The 17,331-nt window shown below is 37.1% G+C and overlaps 1 protein-coding gene across 1 annotated transcript; it reads right to left on the reverse strand.

Moving 5' to 3' along the window:
• Positions 1 to 12,119: 12,119 nt before the first annotated feature.
• LOC149221673 (uncharacterized) lies at positions 12,120 to 14,692 on the reverse strand. The gene is made up of 3 exons (XM_089387446.1): positions 13,958 to 14,692; positions 13,255 to 13,798; positions 12,120 to 12,937 (listed from the first exon to the last, which is right to left on the reverse strand). The coding sequence occupies exons 1-3, from the start codon at positions 14,690 to 14,692 to the stop codon at positions 12,120 to 12,122; spliced, it is 2,097 nt and encodes a 698-aa protein (XP_089243572.1).
• Between the last annotated feature and the right edge of the window lie 2,639 nt (positions 14,693 to 17,331).

Genomic DNA, 17,331 nt, shown 5'->3' on the forward strand with positions numbered 1-17,331 from the left:
GGTCTCGACCTCCATGTACATAATTTTCTCTTTTTAATAGAATTAGTATTTACACAGAAAATATATATATATATATATATATATATATATATATATATATATATATATATATATATATATATATATATATATATATATATAGATATAGATATAGATATAGATATATATTACAATATTCCTATTTTTCCCCATGAAAATTCGTAATTTCCATTATAGAGAATAGTGAAAATTACATGTTGTAGATGCACAAAGAATATCAAGATATTAGTTATTTAATCAATCAACAAACATGTGCTACAACCATGCATGAAAAAACTCACAAGAGAGATAAACATCTAATCTACTCTTTTCTACCCTTTGTTTTCTGCAGTTTCCGCGAGCCATTAGAGTTGGCAGTGGAGGATACATTAGCCATTTATTTTTCTTCTACATTTACAAGGATTTCTTTGTGAGAGTCTCCAATATCTTAGGCATGGAATCTTTTGGTGTCGCTTGCTTCTTTTTCATAAGAAATCTTCACAATATTCTGCTACTAAGTTGTAGGTGTTATCACTTTGGACACATTTGGAGCTAACAAAATATTCTTCTCTTTCTCGTTCTTCTTTATGGTACCCTGGGAATTCTATTCAATAATGTTTGTAGTGTTCTTCATGATTTCTTCCTTCTCTGCTTCGACTTCCTGTGAATCTCGGAACTTCCATCCTTTTGGATTTTCGGCTTGTCTATTTTTTCTTTTGGGGTCTTTCTTTTGTTGAGGACATGAGTTTTGAAGATGACCAGTTTTAAAATCTAGAGGCTAGGAACAATGCACATTGTTATGAATCAGAATAATGTGATCATGTAAGCCCTTACTAAGGTCTATCTCTACACAAATTCTGAAAATTGTAAAAATTCCTTTTGGGACTCTATCTGCATCCAACATTAGGAGCTTCCCCAATGAATTCCCTATCCCTTCTAACACTTTCTAATGCCAAAAGTGAAAGGGTATTTTATGTAAGCTAACCCATACTAGAATTTTAGAGACCACCATGGTATTTTCATCAAAGCCCAGGAACCATGGGATCATGAATATACTAACACCGCCCAAGAACCATGGTCCCTCTTTTAAAAAATAATCCATATCTTTTGTTGTGTCAAATTTCAGAACAAAAAATCTCCTAGAACATAAGTGAATATCACAGTTTTCATACAAGTGGAGAATATCCATTGATGTAAGTCCTTTGACTTGGGCAAAAATCAGTTAAATCTGCATATAACTACTCTCGCATGGAAATCATCATAGAGCTCATTGACCTCGAGAAAATTGATTGTCAAAGCCGACACCTAGATCATCTATTCCATAATATAATGAACATGGATATTAGGGGAATGAGGTGATTTTTTATGTGAATCTGTCCCTCCTTCCCCCACATCCTTGAATGACACTAGACCTTTAGAACTAGATCTAGGACATCATCCAAATAATTGTGTTAAAAATAATGGTTGAATCATGTTCAATGCCATAGTCTTGCATCTTGGATTTATCTTGTAATGTTTTCACTACATAAATCATGCTTTGGAGACTTGACGGAATACCCAAATATATGTGAATCTTCTGCTTAAGGGAATGAACCCGCTCCCTATTCTAAACCATCATGGAAACAGATTTTCCTTCGAGGGGTTTTATAAAAATTTGGAAATGGGTTCCTGTTAGCGGATATAGGGTTCGAAAACCAGTATCCAAATTCTCTTTTGACGGGACTTGTATTTTCAAAGGTCGAGTGGGTGTCCTAGATGACATACCAAGAAAATTCGACACAAAACTAGGAAGGATTTGAGAACCCCTTACTGCCATAAGCGTCTTGATCCAAAGTAAATCCATTCAATTCCCAATCATCGACAAATGTGAGTGAAGCCCATTTGTTTTTAACTTGTTGTGATCTGTTGGATCTTTGATGGAGAGATGATCCAAGTTTTGAGCCTAATAATTTTTAGAAGCACCCTCCCATTTTTGATCAAGGTTTCTTTGAAATCAAGACAATGGTAAAGGGCCACGTGCTCTCTATAGCTCTGGTACCCACCAATATATTTTCTCAACCCCAGATTTGCATTGAAATATACTACTATCATGACGTCCAGACACAATTTCACCCACGGCTTCCATGATCCAACAAACCCATCCATTACAAAAGCACCAAATTGTGTTCCCTCGATGCATATCTATTGGATATAGTGATCACCGCAGAGCCTTCGATCCTACAATTGACATGAAAAACCCAACAAGAAAAAATGATGTTGTCAATAGATCCTCACTGTCTGAAGCCCAATCTATCTCGATGATATCAGGATCTTCTGCACTCGTCAAACAACCCCACTAGATCATTTGTCTGCGCATAAAAATCATTTTTCGAAACTCCAGTCATATGGATGCCATTTGAATAAATGAGAACAACGAAAGCGACCTCCGAGAGTACAATGATCAAATCTGCTCTCTATGAAACTCCCTTACAATATTAATATACTAGCACAACCACATTTACCAATGTAGTTGATAAGCGTCAATAGGCTTATATGAAACATATATACAACCACATTTTCCAATGTGGTTGATATACGCCAATAGGTTTATATCAACCACATTAATAATTATTATGGGTATTTTTTTAAACACCGACTAATTATGATTGTTAATAACTATATAAATATTAACAACCAGATTATTTATATATATTATTATATGAATATTATATTAATATTATAATAATAATATAAACTCCTAATAATATTAGTAATATTAATTAATAATAAGAATAACTCATAATAATAGTAGATTATCATTATATTATTAAAAAAATATAATAATATAATTATTATTATATTATTATGATAATAATATTATATTATATAATAATAATAATATCTCACTGATATTATAATAATATTATATTATCATTATATTATTTAATAATATACAAATATACTTATTATTATAATAGTAATATAATTAATATTATTATAATATATTATAATAATGATAATAATAATATAAATATAATAGCTATTATATTAATAGTAATAATAATTACTATTATATTATTTTATTATTATAATAATAATATATTATGATTATGATTATATTATTATAACAATAATATAAAATAATAATAATAATAATCACAATTATATTGAATTATTATTATAATAATAAAATTAGCACATAATAACAACCATGATCCAATAATAATTAGAATTGTGATAAGTGAATTATTATGTGTAATTTTTTAAAGACCAACTATATATGATAATTAATAACTATATAAATAATAACAACGATATTCTTATATATTTATGATTATTACATTATTATTATTATAACACTATAAACTCATAATAATAATAATAATAATAATAATAATAATAATAATAATTATTATTATTATTATTATTATTATTAGGCTTTATTAATTCAACCATGTTTATTTTCGTATTTTTAATATTTATCTTAGGGTTTGTATACATTGGGTTTATAATGTTAGTCCCTTTTGTTTATTATTACCCAAGGGATTAATACTAAAATCCCAAGGGATTATGAACCAACGTGAATAATATTAAACAAAAGGGACTAATATTTTAAACTCAAGGAACTAATAAACCTAACCATTTAATATTATAAACCCAAGGAATTACTAAACCCAACAGATAAATATTAAAAACCTAAGGGATCAAGAAGTGCAAAGAATTGGTATTAAAACACAATAGATTAATAAAGATGACCATGATTGATATTATAAACCTAAACGATTAACAATAAAACCCCAAGGGATTATGAACCCAAGGAAATAATATTACACCCAAGCGACTAATATCATAAACCCAATGTTGGTAAACCCTAATATAAATATTAGAAAGACTAAAATAAACATGGTTTATTTTCATGGTGAGACTATTTTTGTCACAATGTGACATTCAACTATGGTTGACAATGGTTGGTTATGATTGACAATGGTTGACCATGATCGATATTATAAACCTAAGAGAATAATAAACCCAAGGTATTGACAGTATAAACCTAAAGGAATAATAAAGCTAAGGGATTAATACTAAAACCCCAAGGGATTATGAACCCAAGGAAATAGTATTAAAAACCCATGGGACTAATATTATAAACCCAATATTGTTAAAACCAAATATAAACACTAACACTAAAATAAACATGGTTTACTGTGATGGTGAGAAAATTGCTATCACAATGAGACATTCAAACATGGTTGACAATTGTTCACTATGATTGACAATGGTTGACCATGATTAGTATTCTAAACCTAAAGGAATACTAAAACGAATGGATTAATACTAAAACCCCAAGGGATTATGAACCGAAGGGAACAATATTAAACCCATGGGACTAATATTATAAAGCCAACATTGGTAAACCCAAATATAAATACTACAAACACTAAAATAAACATAGTTTATTTTGATGGTGAGACAATCCTTGTCACAATGCGACATTCAAACATGGTTGACCGTGTTTGGCTACAATTTATATTATAAACCTAAGGGAATAAAAAACCCAAAGGTTTGATATTATAAACCTAAATGAATAATAAACCCAGGGTATTAATGCTAAAAACCCGAGCGATTATGAACACAAGGGAATAATATTAAGTCCAAGTGACTAATATTATAAACCCGACATTCGCAAACCCAAATATAAATATTACAAACACTAAAATAAACATGGTTTATTTTGATGGTGAGACAATATTTGTCAAAATGCGGCATTCAACCATGGGACTAATATTATAAACCCAAAATAGGTAAACCCAAATATAATTACTACAAAGACTAAAATAAACATGGTTTATTTTGATGGTGAGACAATTCTTGTCACAATGTGACATTCAACCATGGTTGACCATGTTTGGCTATGATTGACAATGGTTTACCATGATTGATATTATAAAGCAAAGGGAACAATAAACCCAAGGGATTGATATTATAAACAAAAATGAATAACAAACCCAAGGGATAAATACTAAAACCAAAGGGATTATGAACCCAAGGGACTTATATTATAAACCCAACATTCGTAAAACCAAATATAAATATTACAAAGTCTAAAACAAACATGTTTTATTTTCATGGTGAGAGAATCCTTGTCATAATGTGACATTCAACCATGGTTGATCATGGTTAACCATGATTGATATTATAAACCTAAGGGAATAATAAGCCAAGGGATTGATACTAAAACCCAAGGGATTAATACTATAACCCCAAAGGATTATGAACCCAAGGGAATAATAGTAAACCGAAGGGACTAATATTATAGACACAACATTCGTAAACCCAAATATAAATATTACAAAGACCAAAATAACCATGATTTATTTTCATGCTGAGAAAATATTTTTCAAAATGGGAAATTCAACCATGGGACTAATACTCCCATATGGTAAACCCAAATATAAATATCACAAACACTAAAATAAAAATGGTTTATTTTCATGGCGAGACAATATTTTTCAAAATGTGACATTCAACCATGGGACTAATATTATAAACCCAACATTGGTAAACCCAAATATGAATACTACAAACACTAAAATAAATGTGACTTATTTTGATGGTGGGACAATCCTTGTCACAATGTGACATTCAACCATGGTTGACCATGATTGATATTATAAAGCTAAGGGAATAATAAACCCAAGGGACTGATATTATAAACCCAAATGAATAGTAAACCCAAGGGATTAATACTAAAACCCCAAGGGGTTGTGAACCCAAGGGAATAATATTAAACCCAAGGGACTAATATTATAAACCCAACATTTGTAAACCCAAATATAAATATTACAAAGACTAAAATAAACATGATTTATTTTCATGGTGAGACAATCCTTGTCACAATGTGACATTAAACCATGTTTGATCATGGTTGGCTATCATTGGCAATGGTTTGCCATGATTGATATTATAAACCTAAGGCAATAATAAACCCAATGGATTGATATTATAAGCCCAAAGGAATAATAAATCTAAGGGATTAATATTAAAACCCCAAGGGATTATGAACCGAAGGGAATAATATTAAACCCATGGGACTAATATTATAAACCCAACATTGATAAACCCAAATATAAATACTACAAAAACTACAATTAAACATGGTTTTTTTTATGGTGAGACAATCCTTGTCACAATGCAACATTCAAAGATCGTTGACCATGGTTGGCTATGATTGAAAATGTTTGACGAGGATTGATATTGTAAACCTAACGGAATAATAAACCCCAGTTATTTACATTATAAACCCAAATGAATAATAAACACAATTAATTAATACTAAAACCCCAATGGATTATTAACCCAAGGGAATAATATTAAGCCCAAGGGACTAATATTATAAACCCAACATTTGTAAACCAAAATATAAATATTACAAAGACTAAAATATACATGATTTATTCATGGTGAGACAACCCTTCTGACAATGTGACATTCAACCATCATCGACCATGATTGATATTATAAACCTGAGGGAATAATAAACCCAAGGGATTGATATTATAAACCGAAATGAATAATAAACCCAAGGAATTAATACTAAAAACCCAAGGGATTATGAACCCAAGGGAATAATATTGAACCCAAGGGACTAATATTGTAAACTAAACATGCGTAAACTGAAATATAAGTATTACAAACACTAAAATAAACATGATTTATTTTCATGGTGAGACAATCCTTGTCACAATGTGACATTCAAGCATGGTTGACCATGGTTGGCTATGATTGACAATGGTTTACCGTGATCGATATTACAAACGTAAGGGAATAATAAACCCAAGCGATTATGAACCCAAGGGAATAGTATTAAACCCAAGGGACTAATATTATAAACCCAACGTATATAAACCCTTAGACAAATATTATAAACATTAAAATAAACATGATCGACCATCACTGATTTTTATTTTCAAACAATCCTTATCACAATTCCATGTTGGACCATGGTTAATATCATAATAAACCATGTTTGACTCGGGAATAATAAACCCAAGCGAATTATATTATAAACCCAAGGGAATAATACTAAAACCCCAAGGGATTATGAACCAAAGGGAATACTGTTAAACAAAAGGAAATAATAATATAAACCCAAGGGAATAATAAACCCAAGGGATTGATATAATAAACCCAAAGTAATAATAAACCCAAGGGATTATTATTTATTTTCATGGTGAGAAAATCCTTGTCATGATGTGACATTCAAGCATGGTTGACCGTGGTTGGCTATGATTGATAGTGGTTTACCATGATCGATATTATAAACCTAAGGGAATAATAAACCCAAGGAATTAATATGAGAACCCCAAAGGAATAATAAAAAGAATAGATTAATACTAAAACCCCAAGGGATTATGGACCCAAGGGAATAATATTTTTTTTTTCTCGGCAACACTAACTAATCTATATTATTATATACAGGTAAACATTACATCCAAAAAAGACTGGCTGCCCAGGACCAACTGTGGCTCCTTGGGCGGCTCTATCAGACTCATAATTCTGCCTCGTAGGGCGATATTTCCAGTTTAGAACGATACACATGACACGGTGATATTCCAATGTAGCACCAAAACGGCCCACGCAGGGGCATCCCACAAAAGACTCATGACCCAGAAAGACTATAATAGCCGCGAGCATAACCCAGAGCAGAAAGACTAGAGTAGCCGCTAACATGACTCAGAACAGAAAGGAAACAAACAAAGACATAAGACGTAAACCAGATATCAACCGAGACCCCGTACCCGACCTGAGATAAGAAAGCAAATGCGTGGGAGTGCCGCTGGGGGTTACTCCTTTGGTTTCTCTTCAAGTATTCTGCACCATCCTTGTCCCTCTGGGATACCCTCCCATAGTGCCATGGGATCTTGCGCGGGGGCTGGCAGCTCTTGTTCTCGAGTTCGGGAGGGGGCTTGCTGAGGCTCCCTCTCTGAATTACCCTCTGCATTCGATGGCTCCCCCATTGGGCGCTTCCCCTTATTGTCCTCTGGACGTTCCTCAGGAGGGACCATTGACGATCCTTCCTCATTCTCCTCAGGAATTTTGGCGAAAAGCACTGAGATATGTGCATTAATTCCAGCATTGTCCCTGGAGCTGCCCAGTGTAAAAATGACAGAGCCAAACGCTGGGAGCATGGGCACTCCATCATTGGAGCTACCAGCCTCCAGAAGCTGACTGGCTGGAATTGGGGTAGCTCCCGCCCTTCTGTAACAATAGCAGCAGCAGCAGTGATGGTGAACATCCGCTGCAGGGGGGCGTGAGGATTCACCACGCCCTAAACCTCTTCTGCAAGGCATCCTTTCACGCGGCCGCGCCATGGTATCCGCAAATTCCTTATCCTGTTCCAGAGCAGAGGAGGGCCTACTATTACTTCGTTCCTTACCAGCTACTTGCTGTCTCCAAATTGGGTCGAGGCTGAGCACAACTGAGCATAGACAAAGACCAGAAAAACCAAGCATGAAGCGGACCTCGTCCGAGCTCTCAGCAATGAAATCGCAGCATCTTCGCTCAGAGTTCTGAGTAGCCTTCTCGTCGCACTGAGATTTGCACCCCAAAAATCCATCATTCTTAAACCCATTAACATTCCCTCGGTACTTGCCCGCATTGAATACTCTCTGCAGGCTTGCCATCGCCTCCAGCGCCTTCATTAAGGCTAGCCTTATGCTTCTCCCGACTTGAAGTCTCGGCGGCGAGAGGCATTAAAGGCCCTTGATCCTCACGTGGCAGCCCATGCTAGGCATGTGGCTCTCCCTGTCCAGACTTGATGACACCCGCATCCGGGCGACAGCCTCTTCTTAGATCAGGCTTTGACATTCCTGGAGCTGTTGCCTGTTAGGAATGATATCTGTGCCTCCAAATAGAAGGGGGAGATCAGTCTTTGCTCCAATGTTGGCTAGGAGGTCTGCTATTTTATTGCCTTCCCTTTGAGTGTGTATGAAGGAGATGGCTCTAGAATTGCTGAGCTTTTGTGCTATGTCATTTAGCCTTGCTTCTAGCCTCCAACTAGGTGCTACTTTCCTTGCTTGCGAGCCATTCTGTATACGGATGGCCATGTTGATAAGAATCTGGGAGTCACCTTCTACAATCAGGGGTTGAAGGTTGAGATTCCAAGCTTGCAGAAGGCCCTGCCACAGCCCTTCCAACTCTGCTGAGTTGTTGGTATCCCACCCTATGCTCCCAAAATAAATCTGTATAGGAGTGCCTTCATAGTCCCTCAATATGCCTCCGTATCCGGCTGCTCCTGGATTGCCCTTGGAAGCCCCATCGAAATTCAGCTTGTATGAGTTTTTGGGAGGGGCTTTCCACTGGCAGATGATTTTACAGTTGCTATTAGGAGTATTGATCTTGAGAGAATCTTGAGGTAACTGCAGCTGCCAATTGTCTAGAATGTTATGCTCATTATCTGTAGATGGAAGATCTTCCTTATTCCATACCTGAAGTGCCATCATCTCTTGAATGTTCCTATGAATCCTGCTCCAGGTTTCTTCTAAAGGAGATCGTTTGTTTTTGAAAATATGTTGATTTCTTTCCTTCCAGACATTCCAGAGGACAATCCCCGGAATGATACTCCATAAGTGGTTGAGGATCTTACTTTTGTAGGGATGCTTTGGCCATTGTCTTAAGGAATTGATGATGTCGCCCTCCCCTCTACATCTTTTTTGGCATCTGAAACTAACCTTATCCCATAGATGATTGGCTAGAGGACAGGTATCCAGGAGATGATGGAGAGTTTCTTCACTTTGAGAGCAGTTAAGACAAATCGAGGGTCCGTGAAAGTTCCGCTTTCTCAGCTTATCCCAAGTGAGAATTTTTTTGTGACCTACCAGCCAGAGAAAGTAGGAGATTTTTGGCCAAGGTCCGAGCTCCCATATTCTGCTCCAAACAGGGTCTGGAGGAGAGGGGAAGTTGCATATCAACTTGTAGGCTTCTGAGGGAGTGTAGGATCTCTTGGGTAGGTATCCCCATCTAAGAATATCCCCACCATTATCCTGCCTAATACTTCTTTTCCTTAGTTCGATCCTGAGCTCTTCCTCCTTCCGGACATCTGTGCTGTTGAGTATTTGTTTGCTCTGTTTCCATTTCCTGAAGCCATACTCCATCTCCGACATTCAGAATTGGTGAACTTTTTCCTGCTGTTGCTCCTGCCTATCTGGAATTAGAGAAGGGTGAAGAATATTTTTGAGTTTAGGCATTTGATTCCAGGCATCAGTCCAGAATCTTGCAGTGCATCCATTCCTGATTTCCCAGAAGCTGTGCTTTTGGACTATCTGATAGTGCTGCTTGGCTGCATTCCAAATTGTGGATCCCTTTTCAGTAGGAATGAATCTGATGAGTTCTTCTTGAGGTCGATTTCCTGCATATTTGGCTGTCCAGATTTTTCCCCAGGGCTTATCTGGGTTAGTGATCCATTGCCACCAGATCTTGGCGTTCATGATGGAATTGCTGTGCTCAGGGTCCCTTAACCCAATGCCTCCCTTATCTTTGGGCATGCATACATTGGTCCACTTCACCAGGGCCCATTTGCGATTGGTAGCAGAGCTGCTCCACAGAAAATTGCGCTGAAGGTTTCTTATGCTTTTTAAAACCCACTTTGGCACAACTAGAATAGAGAACAAGTACAGAGGCATTGCCTACAAAACCGATTTGATGAGGACAATTCGACTGGCTAAGTTAAGAGATCTATAAGTCCAGAGGTTGAGACAGTTTTCAAGTTTCTCAAGAAGGGAGCGCCATGCGGGTAGCTTAATGGCTGAAGCCGTGAGGGGTGCGCCCAGGTATTTGGAGGGTAGGGAAGCCGAGGGGAAACCCAAGATGCGAGAAACTGCGGATTTGACCGAGGGCGGAGTATGGAAGAAGAAAACCTGTGATTTAGCGCAATTGATATGCATGCCCGAGGCCTCCGAAAAATCCTGGAGGAGGGATTTCAGACGGAGGGCTTCTTGAGCAGATGGATAGCCAAAAAGCATAGTATCATCTACGAACTGCTGGTGGGAGGTGGCAGGGGAGTTGTGCACGGAGATGCCTTTGATCTGATGAGAATGGAGGGCTTGTTTGATGTGTCGCCCCAACCCTTCAGCCATAAGGATGAAGAGAAAGGGGGAGAGGGGATCCCCTTGCCGGATACCCCTGGAGGGATTGAAGGGACGGGAGGGAATACCATTAACAAGAATTGAAAAATGAGTGGTAGTAATCAGGCTCATGATCCAACGGATCCAAGAAGAGCAGAAACCAAAAGCTTTTAGCATATGATGAATGTAATTCCAGCTTAGTTTGTCAAATGCCTTGGAAAGGTCTAATTTGAGAAGCATACCTGCTTGCTTTGAGTGCTTGAGGGAGTGAATGATTTCGTGAGAGAGTAGGATGCCATCCATTATATGTCGTCCTTCCACGTACCCTGACTGTTCCGGAGAGATGAGCCCAGGAAGGAGCGGTTTAAGACGATTTGCTATGACTTTTGATATAACTTTGTAAATGACATTGCATAATGCAATTGGCCTGAACTTGTCAGGGGTGATGGAGTCCTCCTCTTTGGGGATGAGAGTAATAAAGGTGGAGTTGAGAGAGGGAAGAAGCCAGCGCATTGCCCTGGATTCTTCAACTATCTGCCAGACTTCCTCCTTTAGCATGTCCCAGAAAGAGTGAAAGAAAGTGGTGGTAAATCCATCTGGCCCTCGGGCTTTACCTTCTTTGAGCTGCGTCATTGCTTCATCCACTTCCTAGGGACGAATAGGGCGCATTAGGAGATCATTTTGTTCCTCCGTTATGATCTTTGGAATATTGCTGGTGATTTTGCGAATGGCCTGTCGCCGATCTTCTCTCTGCTCTTGATGGATCTGTTGGAAGTGGTTGAGGAGTTCCTCTTCAATTTCCTCATGAGTTTCTACTTTTTCCCCTGTTTGGTTTTGAATGAAGGGTATATTGTTATGCATTCTTCGCTGAACTGTAGTTCTGTGGAAGAATTTGGTATTACGCTCACCCTCCTTCAGCCATCTGACCCTTGACTTTTGCCTCCAGTAGATTTCTTCCTGCTTCCTCCTATTCTCCAGCTGACTATGGATGATCCGCTCCTACTCCAGGGTGGCTTCCGTGTGCCCCTCCGTGATAATCTTTTGGTGAAGAATCTCCAGGTCCTGAATTAGCTTTTGCTGCGCCTCGAAGATATTTCCAAAGGTTTCCCTGTTCCATCTTTTTAGGTGACTTTTGAGAAATCTTAACTTTTGCTGGAATTGATACATTTTTGCTCCTTCTGGGGGAATGAATGAGGCCCAGGTAGTCTTGACAAACTCCTTGAAAGTGGGATGCGTGAGCCAAAATCCTTCAAAACGGAAGGGTCTTTTGATTAAGTTACCTGGTCTTTGCCACTGTAGAGCTATTGGCCAGTGATCCGATCCAGTGTGAGCAAGGATGGCCGCTGAGATGTCTCCTCCTAAGTGGACCGCGTTGTCTGAGAGGAGGAAGCGATCCAATTTGGATGCGATTTGGTGTTTGCCAGCCCTGCGATTACTCCAGGTAAAGGTGCCATTACAGAACGGCATGTCTATAAGAGATGTTGCTTGTATGAAATCCTTGAAGCGACTGACTTCAGGCTCCAATCTACTTCTGCCTCCTAGCTTCTCTTCAGTTTTAGTTATCATGTTGAAATCCCCAGCAATGATCCAGAGTGGGTACCTTCTGTTGTTTCTTAGAGCTTCAATCGTGTCAAGGAGCGCTACCTTACTTCCAGTGTCTTGTGGGAAGTAAACATTTGATAGGTTGCCGTAAATATTGGTGCCCAAAATGTGAAAGGTCGCCTGTATAAGGTAGTGTGCTGCATGAAAATCTGAAAGGGATACCGCTTGGGTATTCCATGCTATTGCCAACCCTCCTGAAGCTCCGGAGGCATCCACTGCAACCGAACTACATCCGGGCCAGGCTTTTGAAAGAATGCTGCCTAGCGTAGTACTATTACACTTAGTTTCCTGGAGAAAGCACATTTGTGGCTTTTCCTTTTTTATCATGTTTTTTAACATCCTGAGTTTTCCGGGGCTATTTAGCCCTCTTATATTCCAAGACACCAGCTTCATGATTAACCGTTGACAGAGGGCTTGTAGTACTTTGTCAACTTAGCATATCTGCCTGAATCTACCAGGATTTTCCCAATCTCTATTGTTCTTTGCAGGTCTGTCTTTCTTCCTCTTTTTTTTGTATCTTTTGGGCGCAGACTTCCATCCCACTGGCTGCCTGGTTGTATCCCGAGTTGGTTCTGATGATAAGCTCGAGAAATGATCACTTCGAGCTTATTGAGTTGAAGCTCTGGAATTGTATCGTATGCTTTCTTTTTGCAAGCCAGTTCCAATTCCAGGATGTCTAAGCCATTCAGATCTATACTCTCTGGCTCTTCTTCCATTATTTGCGGTTGATCGCTGTCTTCAATGCTGGTCTCTGGATTCTGGGGAAGGTCTGTTTTACCATCAACTTCCATTTCTTTGAGGATCTCTACAGCATCTTTCTGATCCCTTTTAAGAATGGTAGGGATGATGATGGGGGATGGAGATTTAGGAGGGGGATTAGATGAAGGGGGAGGAGAAGAGGAGGATGGGTGATCAGGGTTGGCTTCAACATTGGATGGGGGTTCCTCAGAGGCTTGGCTAAGAATATCAAAGCTGTTCTTGGTTACTGGGCCATGAGACTTGTTGGGCTGGGGTTTAGACCCATTTTGGGGTTTTTTGTGAGAACGCTTCCTGCTAGGGACTTTAGTGAAGCCGTCCTGGGCAGGGGTATCAGAAGAGTCAGGTAAGCTGTTTTGGACATTTTGAGGGCAATCCCTAAAGAGATGACCTAGGGCATGACATTTTCAGCATCGAAAAGGAACATGTTCATAGTCGAGAGGCTGGATCCATTCCTCATCTCGATGGGCTAGAGTTACTGACTCTGGAAGAGCTTCATTGAGGCGAATGAATACACAAATTCGAGCGTAGGAGATGTACTTACGAGACTTGGTTTCTTCTGCCGCTTTGATATATTCTCCCACCCCATTTCCAATCCTTTTGAGTAAGTCCTCCTCCCAGTATTCATCCGGGAGAGAGTATAACCTGATCCAGACTGGCGCCCATGTTAAATCTTCCTTGTCTGGGTTAAATCTGGGGATCCAATCCCGCAGGTATAATCCAGCCGAATTAAAAAAGTAAGGCCCTCCTACTAGTATTCTGTATTTGTCCTCCAAGCAATAAAAGATTGCTGTGAAGAAACCTTTCGGCCCTAGCTGTAGCGTGACATCCCCTTTTGGTTTCCATTTCGCCGCTATCCAACCATATAGGGCTTTCTCAGTAGGCCAGAACCCTATGAACTTCCCAATGAGGGCGTGATCTCGCATGAACTCTATTCTTCTGTCAATCTTGTCTCCTGGCAGCTCGATTCGTGGCCTTTCCTTGGCCACTGGTCTGCATGTGGTTGAAGTTATCTTCGGACCTTCTTCAGACTTTTCTGTTCCCTCTTGGGGACCGCTTTCTCCTTCCTTACGTCTTCCGTTTCCTTTGTTGTCGTTCTGGGGTTTTTTCCCCCTGTTCAGGATCTCTCTGTCCACTGAGCCAAAAATGACGTTTTGCGCAGGATCTTGCTGCGACGGGGAGGGCTCTGACGCCCCCCCCAGAGGTTGTGCCATGGTGAGGCCCTGATGCGCTGCAGTTCCGGAACTCTGCAGCTGCCCTCTCACCTCTGAAATGATCTAGCCTGGTGTGCTGTCGGTGCCGTAGATGGGTCGCTCAGAACCCTAGCATAGCGATCGCTTCCCAATCCAGTGGGAGGAATCCCCCAAGGGAATAATATTAAATCCAAGGGAATAATATTATAAACCCAATGTATATAAACACTAAGGAAAATATTATAAACATTAAAATAAACATGATCGACCATCATTGATTTTCATATTGAGGCAATCCTTATCACAATTCCATGTTGGACCATGGTCGACATTATAATAAACCATGTTTGACTCGTGAATAATAAACCTAAGCGATTGATATTATAAACCCAAGGGATTAATACTAAAACCCCAATGGATTATGAAACTAAGTGAATATTATTAAACAAAAGGGACTAATAATATAAAAACAAGGGAATAATCAACCCAAGGGATTGATATAATAAACCTAATGGATTAGCAATAAAACCTAAAGGGATTATGAACCCAAGGAATTATTAATATTAAAATTTTGAAGAACGAAGAAACCCAAGAATTTGATATTATAAACATAAGGAATTAATAAACCCAAGGGAAAAATATTAGAAGCCAAAGGGATAAAAAATGGCAAGAGATCAATATTAGAAACAGAAGGGATTAATAGGAATTAATTTTTTAAACCCAACAGATTGATCAACCCACGTGACTATGAATACTATAAACCTAAGGCATAAATAGACCCTAGGAATTGTTAATAATATGAAAGAAACATGCTAATAAATTGAAGGGATAAACATTGTAAATGTAAGGGATTAATATTGAACCTTAGGACTATTATTTAAACCTTAATATTGGGGATAAATAAATGAAAGGGAATAAATGATAAACCGAAGGAATTATTAATATTATAAACTGAAAGAACAAGTAAACCTAAACATTTAATATTATAAACCCAAGGAAATAGTAAACCGAACCTAATCCCTAAATCCATGGCATCAATATTATAAACAGAAATAATGCTATAACACAAAACAATAATAAAAAACATAAATCAAAACCAATATAAGAACCACATTGCAAACCATAAAGCATTAAAACATGATAAATCACCATTACATTAATAATAACACATTTATGTCACTACATTATAAACAATAAATAAATTTTAAGCCATAAATACATTGATATCAATGCATGAATGTATTAATAGTATAAATCTCAAGAATGTTGATATAAACACCTAGAACATGAAATCCCAACAATAATACTATAAATGTAAACAATATTTTCATTTATGAAACACGTGAACAAAGTGAAGGGATCCACACAAAATACCATAACAATCATAAATGCAAGAGAAAGATATAAATTAGTAACACTGCCATTGGAGCAAAGCAACATAAATGAAAAAAACACATCTAAATTGCACACATTGGATTTAAAGAAGAACAACATAATAGGACATTTTAAGACTAGAGATATACAATTCTTTACATAGAAACAACATTAATGTTTAAAAAAATCAATTTAACCAACTTTGCAACCACAGAAAGAACATTGAGTCTTAACATATAATTTTTGTTTTCTTTTACATCAAATAATTCCACTACAAAATTGAACTTCAAACAATGTTTCAAAAGTCATCTATGGAGCGGCCTCTTCCAAAACACAACCAGACCGATGACAAAAGTAGCACCAATTCAAATCAACAGGATAATGATCACGATACTTAACACTTTCCAACCAATTCCTTCTTGTTCTCCTCCCAGACTCCCTCTGGTGCACATGTTTCAAGTATTTTACATGTGTTTTTGTTTGATCTACCTCACGAATATGATCATCAATAAACACAGGATGGAACCCATGTTTTCTATCAAACTTGTTCCTAAGATAGGAAAGAAAGCTTATAGCTCCAACAATATCGCGTATTGTTCTAAAATAATAGGTTACATCATTATTGTCCATACCTTCATTTGAAAGACACAAAAACAAAAGCAAAATCAATAAAGACATGAACAAATAAATAAGAATACACACACACACAGATATATATATATATATATATATATATATATATATATATATATATATATATATATATATATATATATATATATATATATATATATACGTAAAACATAACACCCCATTTGTATTTATGTTAAAAAGGTTAATGTTATAGTGTTACATGAAGAAAAACAATCTAGATTTACATGAACCAAATGATATAAAAAATTCTACAAATATAAGCCTCATTTCAAAATACAATAGAAAAAACTATGGAAATAGAATAAAACCGTGGCCAATATTCAAAACCTCCATTTTTTCATTTCATGATGTAATATGAATCCACAATACTAATATCAGTATGAACCAGTTATAAAAATGATTTTGAATGATTGGTTCATATAAATCATTGTTTATGTTTGAATGGTTGGTTGCAAAGAAAAGAGCAATATGCACTTTAAAAAAAAAAGTAAATTGAACAACATGAAAAACGATGTAAACAACATTCTCAAATATTACTATGAATATGATGAATTTATTAATCTAATAAATATATGAAAATGATTATTATATTAAAAGTAAATGAAGAGGACAATAAAATCAATTCAAAAAAC

The sequence above is a fragment of the Pinus tabuliformis genome, chromosome Q, assembly GCF_031772625.1.
Source record: "Pinus tabuliformis cultivar Carrire ecotype Pingquan chromosome Q, CPIR1, whole genome shotgun sequence".
NCBI classification, from domain to species: domain Eukaryota; kingdom Viridiplantae; phylum Streptophyta; class Pinopsida; order Pinales; family Pinaceae; genus Pinus; species Pinus tabuliformis.